At 36.2% G+C, this 11,369-nt stretch overlaps 2 protein-coding genes across 6 annotated transcripts; both read left to right on the top strand.

Annotated features, from left to right (window-relative positions):
* On the top strand, positions 1 to 3,710 carry LOC307172382 (membrane-spanning 4-domains subfamily A member 4A). 3 transcript variants are annotated; one of them, XM_079894708.1, is made up of 8 exons: positions 1 to 48; positions 126 to 284; positions 1,121 to 1,334; positions 1,617 to 1,718; positions 1,990 to 2,046; positions 2,264 to 2,416; positions 2,550 to 2,651; positions 3,384 to 3,710. In XM_079894708.1, exons 3-8 carry the CDS (start codon positions 1,161 to 1,163, stop codon positions 3,462 to 3,464), a joined length of 669 nt encoding a protein of 222 aa, XP_079750834.1. In that variant the 5' UTR covers positions 1 to 48; positions 126 to 284; positions 1,121 to 1,160; the 3' UTR covers positions 3,465 to 3,710. The 3 variants fall into 3 exon arrangements, with proteins under 3 accessions (XP_079750834.1, XP_079750833.1, XP_079750835.1); XM_079894709.1 differs by lacking the exon at positions 1 to 48 and adding an exon at positions 953 to 973 and having other exon boundaries at positions 169 to 284; XM_079894707.1 differs by having other exon boundaries at positions 35 to 284.
* A 1,905-nt stretch (positions 3,711 to 5,615) lies between these two features.
* On the top strand, positions 5,616 to 11,364 carry LOC307172940 (uncharacterized protein). Of its 3 annotated transcripts, none has more exons than XM_079895700.1 (8): positions 5,616 to 5,686; positions 5,846 to 5,946; positions 6,485 to 6,595; positions 6,673 to 6,729; positions 8,441 to 8,557; positions 8,940 to 9,008; positions 9,931 to 10,044; positions 10,157 to 11,364. In XM_079895700.1, the coding sequence occupies exons 2-8, from the start codon at positions 5,887 to 5,889 to the stop codon at positions 10,241 to 10,243; spliced, it is 615 nt and encodes a 204-aa protein (XP_079751826.1). In that variant the 5' UTR covers positions 5,616 to 5,686; positions 5,846 to 5,886; the 3' UTR covers positions 10,244 to 11,364. The 3 variants fall into 3 exon arrangements, with proteins under 3 accessions (XP_079751826.1, XP_079751828.1, XP_079751827.1); XM_079895701.1 differs by lacking the exon at positions 5,616 to 5,686 and adding an exon at positions 5,691 to 5,718; XM_079895702.1 differs by lacking the exon at positions 8,940 to 9,008.
* Positions 11,365 to 11,369: the final 5 nt, after the last annotated feature.

Here is an 11,369-nt window from a genome sequence, read left to right on the forward strand (position 1 = left end):
GTGTTCAGCAGAAAAAAGAAATTCATACAGGTTTGAAACAACTTGAGGGTGAGTAAATGATGACAGAATTTTCATTTTTGGGTGAACTATCCCTTTAATGTGTGTGGCCAATCTGTACAAAACAGACGGAAACCCCATCCATGAATATCTGACAGAAAGTGTGTCACTGTGGCTGAAGGGGTTAAATTCAGTGGGAGGAGAAGGAAGTTTAATTTCCCGTAAGGTTTTTCTGTTGTTGTTCAGTCAGTAAATGACGGTCGTCAACTGATCGGTGAATAGAATCGGTAAGTAAACATGTTGCAGTTCGTTCTTTTACAACAAGCTATTTTTCCAGCGTTGATAAATTCGTACTGCGTAGTGAACTTTTAAGTTACTTAGGCCTTCATAAATCGCTGTTATGATGGTTATGCCTCAACATCTGGCTATCTAGGCAACGTGTGTGGTATTGTCGTCTTAACATAGTAAGCTGCTTGCCTAGACGGCATTGTTTGGATATATTATCGCAAAAATATCTTTTGGAATACTTCCATGACTCTTAGGCCTACTGTTTTGTAATAGCTGTTTTTGCATATTGTATATACATCAGGCCAGGGACATTAAATTATGTTAAGATCAGTCTAGTCATTTTTCTATGCATAAATTATATGACCTACATTTTCGTATATGCTCGATACAATTCGAGCACATTACGTAACGTTATACCGAAGTGCAGCGTGATTGACTTCCCTTTCCGTATGTGTATTGTATCAGGAAGGTGTGTGATAAAACACACCTGTTGTATCCCCTATAAATATATAAATATAATTCAGTCTCAATTGTATAGTTTTATATTAACGTTACATTGTTTACGGCAAACATTCTTCTTAAAGGGATAATTCACCCAAAAATGAAATGTTGTCACTTACCCTCAAGTAACCAGACAGTTGACGGTACCCATTGACTTCCATTGTAGGAAAGAAAATACAACTTTAGGGTAAGTAATAACTTCAATTTTCATTTTTGGGTGAACTATCCCTTTATGCAAACTAAAAAATAGGTTTGCGACTTTAATTTGGAAATGAGAAACAAGTTTGGGGAGTCCTGGTTCATGAATTTTTTTTTTTTTTTTTTTGCTTCCTAGTTGTTGCTGCATAAAAGTGAGCCTCATATTTCTGTGAGATATGGCCTCTTCAATTACTACTGAGGCTAATGGAGTGAGGGTAGTGACTCACGTTATTCCACTGGAGCAAAAAACTGAGTCTCCGGACCTAAAGGCGAGCTTGGTCAAACAAGAAAAGTCCAACCTGCCACCAAGAACAAGGATGTTCCTGAAGGGGAAGCCACTGTCACTGGGGGTGAGAGCTGAGCACATGTATTCAGATGCAGTTTCATACCAATATTATATATAATTTTAGCTTTATTGACAGCATGTTGATGAAAGAAAATAATTTGAACTCACAGAGATAATTTATTTCAGCTTAAATCATTTTAGCAATCTGTAAAAGATGCTGTCCATAATTTGTTGATTTTAAATCAATCTTCCTTTGAACTTTCTCCCTCTGTTTAGATGAAAGTGATACAGGAAAGTTTGTTTTATGCATATTTTCCTGAAATGTGTTTTGTTTGTGTTTGTGCAGTTGGTGCAGGTTTTTACTGGTTTGGTAATCATGGTTCTGTGTACAATCACACTACTTGTCAACATGCTGCGTGCTGAGTTTGTAATCTGCCTTGGACTTCCTGTGAGTAAACATTCTGAACCCTAATAATACTCCAACATAAGACATATTAAAATTAATATAAGCTTTATAATCAATAACTGTCACTGAAATATAATTGAATAAATCTGATTATTTATTGTTCATGTCTGAACATATGGATAATTGTGCTTGTGTCAGTTTTATTTTCTTTTTTTTTTTATTAACAATTTCTTATATAGCCTTTGTAGTTTGGTTCAGGTTAACAAACCAAAAAAATTGTACATTCAAATGAAATACATTTTTGTTTGTTCAGTTTGTCATCTCTGGGTTTGTGGCAATTGCTGCACATAAGAGATCCAGTTCTTCTCTGGTGAGCAAATTCTCATATTTCCTTTATATTTTATTATTTTTAAACTCACTGCATTCTGTGCATACCTGTTGTGTTCAGATATCTACAGCATTCGGCACTCTCTCTGAAGACTCAATAAATCGTCTACAGGATTTCATGAAGTCTTCAAATGTTTCTTGAAAGCCTGAAAACGCTTTCATTCTGTAAGAAATCCAATTTGTGCTTTGTGTTTGTGCAGATCAAAGCCACACTGGCCATGAGCGTGATCTGTGTTCCTCTGGCTGCTGCAGGAGCCGGATACTTCAGTTGGGAGCTCAGCAACAGACCCGGAAATGACCCTTGCAACGGCGGAAGTTATTGGTCTTGTTCAAACATGTTTTGGAGATTTAATGTACGTCTGTATCTAGTAATGATCTCAAGCTCAAGTTTACATTTAATGAATGCTGATACATGTCTTCCTTGTAGCATATTCATATGACAGATCTTGACTGTCTGTTTGCCATGTGCAATATTTTTTTATTTAGAATTTGATGGATGGAATGAGGGGTCTTCTGCTGGTGCTGTCTGTTCTTCAAATGTGCCTGTGCATCGTTCTGTCCGTCTTTTCCAGCCGGGCCATCCTCCAGGTAATAAGTGAACTGAATGAATATGTGTCAACCACATGACAAATTAGTGAATTATTAGTAAATGATATTCTGAAAACTTAGTTCTCAGTTACTGTTTCCATTCAAAATTGTGAATTTACCTTATGCGCAAAGTTGGAATATCGCATAAAACATTTACGGATAAAGCACCGTTTCCATATTCCATTTCTTCCATTTGCTTTCATCAAACACAACATAAGTTCTATGAACTCAAAATTCAAAATGTTTTTACTTGTGGATTCACATTTAAGCAGCTTGCATTAAGTTAAATATGAACATTAATGGTGCATAGTAGTAATAGATGAGCAAACTGAAAAGGATTCTATATAACAAAGCAATGTATATATGTTTGTTATGCATTGTTTGTGTGTATGTTCTTTTACCACAAAATATAATGAAAAAGACTACATGGAGCTAAAACCTCTTTTTTTTCTGAATAACAAATATTTCTGTTATCCTAATTCCCCATGCTTTGGCACCAACAGTGATCAAACTGAGCATGCTCTGCTAGGTGAATCCTCACAACCGAACTTGACATTACAAGTTCTTGCTGTTTAAAGTTGCTTAGACTAAATGGCCGACGAATTGATAAATACTTAGACATACAAAGACAACTTTTTCTACATGCAATTATTCAGACAATCTTTAAAATTTTATTTTTTAGATTGTGACATACAGACGTGATCTAACAACATTATCTTTTTTAAATTCCAGGATGATGAAACTGATGTTGATTCCTACGGCAGTGAAACCAGTCTCCTGAAGGTTGGGGTGGATTGCGCCTCCAAACCCTGAACGGCCACACACTTATGGCCAAGGTTTAGCCAAAAGTTTAATCATCACATAACCTAAACCTTATAACATTTTCTTTCTTTCTTATGGAATTGTTTGTTATAATACAGCATAGCCATTTCCCATAAGATGGTTTGTATTTTTTGCGGTATCACCTGGTATACATACACACTTCTGTACGGTAATGCTCTGTGGGACACATAGCACACTTCTTGCTGATTTTATGAATAAAATGCACTTTGTATTTCATTATTGCTCTTGCATTGTTTTGAGAACGATCTAACTATATTAGCGTTCACAGCAACAGATGTGCTGAAGTCATTGATTATAGCGCTTGCTGAAATTCTGTCACCTGCCACTTTAAATGTTTGCACTCTCTAAGGTACAGTGGGTTCTGATTGGCTGTTCTCTATTCTCATAGAATTAGAACAATTATTAAAAGTTATCGTTGTTGGTGTGTACCTTTTTTAGTACTTTTTTTTTTTTCTTCCATAAAATTATATGAAAATATTTTTGGAACATTTCATATTAAAAGCATTCAATAAATGTTTTCATAATTTTAAATGCGTATATAATTTTTTACATTTGCAGTGGAGTCAAAGTTTATGCAGCTCGCACAATCTGTCTTCTATACTATTTACAGTTTTATTTTTTTTTATTTGAACAGCCTATTTAAAGTGGATGTGATGTCACTACCCTTCAGAGGCTGGGCTCATGAATATTTATTATCTTGTGTCAGGTAATCGACCGTTCAGTCACGTATTTTGGTAATATTCCCAGCGCTTCACTTGATACTATTCATAAATATCCTGTATGCTGTAGTTTTTTTTTTCTTTTTTTCTCAATTTCAACTTTTTGCCAATGACTTTTTATGGCATAATCTCATAATTATAAGCATGATATATATATATATTTTTTAATGGCTTTTTTTATTTATATATAATATTATTATTATTTATTTATTTATTATTGTTATTATTATTATTATTTGTATGGCTTCCATAAATTAATGTTTGAATAACTCTAAGAAATTAGAACAGCAAGGTTTGGGTAGTGTCTTAAAAATACATTTAATTGTTTCATTTAACATCAAAGTCGTGTTTGCCTGAGGAAGTAATCATAGCAAAAACATGTTGTTTGAGCATTTTCCTTAGGGTCCGTATTGGATGGCAAGCTAGAAATAAATGTGCCCTTTTTTCCCCCATGCAGCACTAAGAAGTAAAAAGTACACGTCAGTCCATGGAAACAGCCAGTAACCTACAACATTTAGAAAACCTACAGTAGCCTACAAAAAACTTTTTATTCTAAAATGATGACTTAGTATGTCATGGTTGTGACATTTGTCTCATAATTGTGACTTTTTATGTTATAATCATGATTTACAAAAGTACTTTTTTCTTATGTGGCAGAAATGAGCTACCCTATTAATTAGGAGGTAGAGACATGTTCCTGGATCAACATTCCTATCCAGAAATTTTGTGCTAAACCTAACCCTACCCATAACTTGCCCCTAAAATCAGAGGGAAATGAAAGGCGAATAACACTGATATAGACGCACCTAACCCTGCTTGTAAGTCTAAACTTGACGTAAACTGTAAACTTAAATCTGATTGGTTGATTGGGACGTTGTTCCAGGATCAACAAGTATCTATTGTTTTAATTATTTACAGAAATTAGGAATGTTCATCATTAAAGTAATTAATTAAAACAATAATAATAAAACATTTACATTTGGAAATAGATTTTTCCAAAAATTACATGTTTAGATTTCCAGAAATGTCAAGATGTTTAGTTGTTTTCTTATTTTAAATCATTTTAAGCCATCTTGAGGTCCCCTTGGATGTTTGCTAAGGCCCCCTAGTGGGCCCCGGACCCCTGGTTATAAAACCACTGCTTTACTAAGACATACACACCCATCCATAGCCGATGTTTGCAAGACATTATTTAGGAAGAAGATAATAAACAGATGTTTCAAGAATTTATTAGTCAGCATGGTTTCTTAGAGCACACTCAGCTCTTATACTTTACATAATTCATAACAGGGTTAAAAATACCCCTCTTTCGAACGCTTGCAAGGGTGTTTTCTAGAATAAGGGCCGGTTGGATGAGTGAGTTTTGCTCGGGACCGAGCCAGCCTGGATTTAGCCGCCGCCTCCCCTCATGACATCAACACTGCGGAGAGCCGCGCGCGCTCAGACACTGCTGCAGAACTCCAGTGCGCAAAGGTAAGCGAGCGCTCCTCATCACACACGAGCGTGTTAGTACACATAAATAGTGTGTGTATGGTAAATATTATTGTCAATGTGCATGGGGAATGCATTAGGTCGTGTCCACGCCATACCAGCATGTTTTGTTGACGCATGCTGTTGTGATTGTGTTTGCAGCGGATCGTGTGCTATTGATGAGTGATTGGTGATCTATCAGGATGTCGCTGTACGCGTCTCAAATTAAAGCTTTTAAGAGCGCAGAGCCCAAGACACTTGGCGTGAGTTTCACTACAGCACACTATCACATTATTATATCGATAATCGCTGCTATTTTATCTCTATCGTTACAGATGTTTGATCAAATAGCCATGCTGGATGTTATAGACTGAGCAGATTGTTTGCATATTGTTGGAATGCTGCATATGCGATTTTAGTCATTCAGTCGGTGGTTTCCTTCAGAAGATAATATTTAGGTTTAAGTTTAATGTAAATGCACAATGCACACGTAGTTTATTTATTAAAAGACATCTGGCCAACATCCAAGGACACACCCATATCTGAGAAGAAACGCATACTGACAGACTGAACTCAGTAAAATAATGTTAAAACAATTATAGATTCAATTAATTGTTTTGAGTATGGCAGTTAAGTATTTTATCTTGATTTATTTGTTTTTATTTTATTAACGGTGGCTTAACACAGTCTCGTTTTAATCAAGAATAGAATGAATCTATATATATTGAGAGTATACCAACACACACACTGACCAAACTGCAGTTTGTTTGCAATTCTAATATTTTCTTTGCTTTGGTTTAGGCTGTTGAGATCGTAATTGGAGTGTTGACTGTCATTTTGAGCTCAGTTGTGTATAAGCTGCACTATCATATCCAGCGTGAAATCATCATCCTCATCATCAACGGTGCTCAGGTACAAATACACATACATGCGGATAGATTTGGGATGTTTAAAATCAGTAATGTGACACATGGCATTGTTTCCTACAGCTTGTCATAACTGGTGTTGTCCTGGTGCACACTGGGAGGAAGCCAACTAAATGCCTGGTATGAACACACAAATATTAAAATCATCTGAAAATAAGAAAGTGTAAGAAACAGAAGTTTTACTGTCAATTTTTACGGAAATTTTACAGTTAGCTTATTCACTTAGTACACTCTTAGAAGAAAAGGTTCTATATAGAACCTTAACGGGTTATGTCAAGTGCTTCATATAGAACATAGGGGTTTAGTTTTAATTAATTAATTTTGTTTGAATTCATTTTTTCATTTGAATTAAATTACGAATTAAACAGCTTGGAAACATACTTTATCACTAGACATTTCTCTTTATATAGAACCATTTAGGCACTTCTAAGTCAAGAATCTTAGTGTTCTACTGTATATAAAACCCCACTGAACCTTTTTTTCTAACAGTGTTAGTACAGTTAGCAAAAATTATTTGTCTCTGAGGGTGTTTTACACGACAATGATGTACTATAAACGGAAACGTTTTACCTTTGCGTTTTTGAAGTTTCTCATACAGATGAGATGACAACGTTGTCAAAACGATCCCTGTTCGCACGGATCCGTGAAAACTACTAAAAACGCCGTATTATGCATGCCAGGCCAGTAGTTGGCGATGTCACTTTGTAAAGAAAAACAACGCACCTGTGCACACGCATTCTTCTACGTATGTAAATAATGCGTCTCTTCTGGTCGTAGTAGTGGTGCAGTAAATCCACACTGCTGAAGAAGCGTTTATAAACTCAATTTCTTGAGCATCACAAATGTATAGGCCAGAAAGGGCTGTGTGTGTAAACCTCACTCCCCTGGCCTCAAGAGGTGTGCTGGCGACTGATGCTAGCAACTGCGGTCTTTAACGTGCTTGTTAGCACACCCTCCTCCCACGCCGGAGACCCCAGCTCGAATCCCGCTCGTAGCGGGTCGGTAGGACTGGTTACATTTGGTGCCGTGACCCGGATGGGAGTGAGGTTAAGAGGGGTGAGTGTAACGTAGGCCAGTTAGAGCTGTGTGTATAAACCTCACTCCCCTGGCCTCAAGAGGTGTGCTAGCGACTGATGCGGCTGCAGTCTTAAGCGTTCTTGTTAGCGCGCCCGCCTCTCATGCCAGAGACTTTAGATCGAATCCTGCTCGGATCGATTAGGACAGGTTACACAAATTCGCGCTTTTGTAGTTTACATGGAGACGATAACGGTACAAGCTTGCGTTTTCAGACCCCCAAAACAACGTTGTCATGTACATGAACGGCCAAAAGCGCATAAAAAGTTTTTAAGCTGGAAACGGTGTCGTGTAAGCGCCCGCTGAGACTCCAAATATAAAGATTTATATTAAAACCTATTCTTGAATGCATACAGGAACTTTTAATCGAATGCAGTCAGTTGACACAAATCATGTCAGTCTTTCTCTTCTCATTTAAAATCCTTTAAGCTCCCTCCGTCTGAAAGGACCTTGCGCTCCGTCCTGTATTGACCAAATTAAGTGCAGGCTCAGCAATATTATCTCTTGTATAGTCAAACTTCTAATGACAAAGGTCTTCTTTACATATTATTTTGACTAAGAACCGCCCACTTAGATTGCAAGACATTATTTGACTGGCATGTGAAGTGACCAATCACATTTTATATTTTTACATGTCCTTTAGAGGCAGTGGATTTTCCATATATTTTTGAGCATTCTAATAGTGAGATTATTAGAATGAGATTGGAAATAAGATTATTATTTATTGTTGAAGTACATGTCCGTTCGTTTGTCGCAGGTGCTGACAACCATTGTTCTGCAGTTACTAACAGCAGCATTTGATATTGTTGGATTTGGGCTCATGGCCAGACACATCCCATTCAGAGGAGAGTCGTACTACTACAGGGACACAGAGGTAAACAAACAGAGACGCCCCATCCTGCTCATCCTCGAGCCAAGACACCTTCATTCCCACAAGTGACTGAAGATTACTTTACTATTAACAATATATAGTAGGATGGGACTCAAGGATGTCTTCAGCTATTACAAAATGGGAAAATGTTATACTTCAACCAGCCAACTTGCTTTGTTCAAAAAATGATTTCAAATTTTGAGAGCTGACAGTTTTAGTTCTGTCTGTCCTGTACATGAATCAGAAAAGCCGATGATTTTGAGAGTAGGAATCAGGAAGCTGTACATCGATCTGAACATCGGTCTCTGTCAGACGGCAGACTGTGGTTGAGTGTGTGTGAGTAGAAAGAGAGATGTGACGCCAGGCTCTGTCCTGCTTGTTTCAGTGGTGTTGTGACCCACTTCACTCTGTTTGGGCTTGCTGTGGAGAAGGAGAGAAAGGGGGACATAAAGAGGTGAGTCACATTACAAGCTTTACGATGCAGCAGGGAATACCACAAACACATCCTGAGACAGGATTAAAACTCTAATTCGGTTCAAGATGAATGTAATCTGAATTCCCCCCAGTTATAGACAAACACAGATTTAATGCACATGATCTAATGTTATAGGAGAGAACTCACATTCATTTGCTTTTTGTTGCAAGTTTATCCTAGTGGTCGACTGATGTGAGTTTCTCAATGGCAGATTGATGATATCAGTAACTAAAGAGCAGCATGACTATATTGTTGATATATCGATGTTGTTGTTACTAAATAAAACGATTAAAAATCATAAAGTGACGTAGTTACACTTTTCTACATGTAGTTACTATAGTAATACCAGTAAATTATGCATAATTACAAGTAACTATAACCTAAAACCTAACCGCAACTATTGTAAGTAAATGTAATTAATTAATATTACTCAATATTAATTGAGTAATATTACTTATAATTAACTTATAAAGTATTAAAAAGTTTTATTTTAAAAGTTACATTATAAAACTACAAATACTATAATTAAAAAGAAAGAAATTAAAACTACTAGAAATGTACTAAAAAATAAACTTACTAAAATAAAATAAACTAAAAGTATGAAAAAAATAAAAGCCAATATATTATAGATAATACTAAAATAACACTGTGATGTACAGTATATATCCTAGGCTAATGTGAAAATAGACAAATATCGAAGTCTATCACTAAATTATACTTCTGAAATATTATTTAATTGATTCATTGAAGTATAACATTTTCCATTTCCTTCTCTGTTTATATTTATATTGTTTTTGTGCCATTAATTTGCATGTGATTATGATTTACCATGTAAAAAGATATAAATACAGTGGTGTTGAACTGTTGGAATATATTATGGTATTTGTGGTTTGTATTACAGTTCTTAGTGAATGGGATCTTGGGAACACTGATCGGTTTTCTGGTGCTAGCATGTATTATCGGTTTGGTTGTGTCTCTTTTTGGGGTCTACGCACTTTCTGTTAGTGCCATTAAGGTACGTAGTTCAGCACTGCTATTAAAGATAATGATGTTCTGTTCCAGATACCTATTAATGTTTTTAAGGCTAATTTATGAAACTGACTGTCAAATTGACTGTTTTCTCTTAGGAAATGACACCCATCCCTCACTCTACTGCAAACCAACATTATGGTGCTGGCGCTCAGGCCCAGAATGCGATCCATGCTGGAAACTGACAAAATAAGAGACATTCAGAGCAGAAGGGTACAGTTTTAGCACAGTTTTACACCAACTACAAAAGAGGACTGTTTCACCTACAAACCACTCACAGGTAAACAACCACAACAACAGAAAAAAAAAAAAACTTTTGTGATGTAAATAATTTTTTGGAAATAAAATGGATAAAATCTTGTTTTTTGCTTAGCTGTTGCTCTTACAGGCTGTAGGACTGCTGTAATTTGGAATGCTCAACTTAAAAGTTATCCGTACCTAATTCATTTTTGCTCTTACAAACTTCTGAAGATTCTTAGCATGTAACTCTAAGCAAATGTCTACCCAGAAATCTTGACCAGAATCCAATGTTATAGATGTATGTTAGGGGGTAAGTGTTTATCGTTCTTAGGATATGTGAAATACAGCTTTAGGTACATAAAAAAAAACGGAAAAGGAATTATGGTGAATGGGAACGGTAAGATGGTTCTTTGATTCCGATTTGTTTTGTAGCATTTTGTACCACCTTTTGCATGAATCTTTATCTTGCTGAATCTTGTTTTTGCCACATGAGGACATATTATGGGGCAACATTTATCAAGTTGATATTTGTTCGTTTGAATTGCAATTTGAAACCAAAAAAATCGAACAACATTGTAAGCAGGCCAAATAGTTATAAACACAAAAAAATCCTGGCTTGATAAATGTGGCCCATGTACAGTGAAACTCCTCTAAAGCAGAGTAATGTGAATTTAAACACCAGTGAATTACTAAACAGCATCGCTTGGCTTTTTTGTCATCTCGTTTTATCCGTACTGATTCTTCAGGAAAGCTATGATGACTGCCAACTCTGTAAGTGCCACCACTTGTGACCAAAATCATGGACACCCTAATGACTAAAGGTCAGAGGTTGAACCCTCAGTCAAGGGCTCGACTTTGGTGATGTAAAATCCTCTTGTGGAAGCATGTGTCGTTCGTTCTGTGTCTGTAGATCTTTGTCTTTATGACAGCATGTGAGATTTACATTGTGCCTGTTCTCTGTGACCTGACGTGTAGTAAAATGAAACCATGTAGTATGTAGTTATATGGCTGTGTTTGTGTTTGTATTTGACTGAATGATATTTAAAATAAACATGATTTAATACACAATCG

Source organism: Squalius cephalus (genome assembly GCF_949319135.1).
Source record: "Squalius cephalus genome assembly, chromosome: 15".
NCBI lineage: Eukaryota > Metazoa > Chordata > Actinopteri > Cypriniformes > Leuciscidae > Squalius > Squalius cephalus.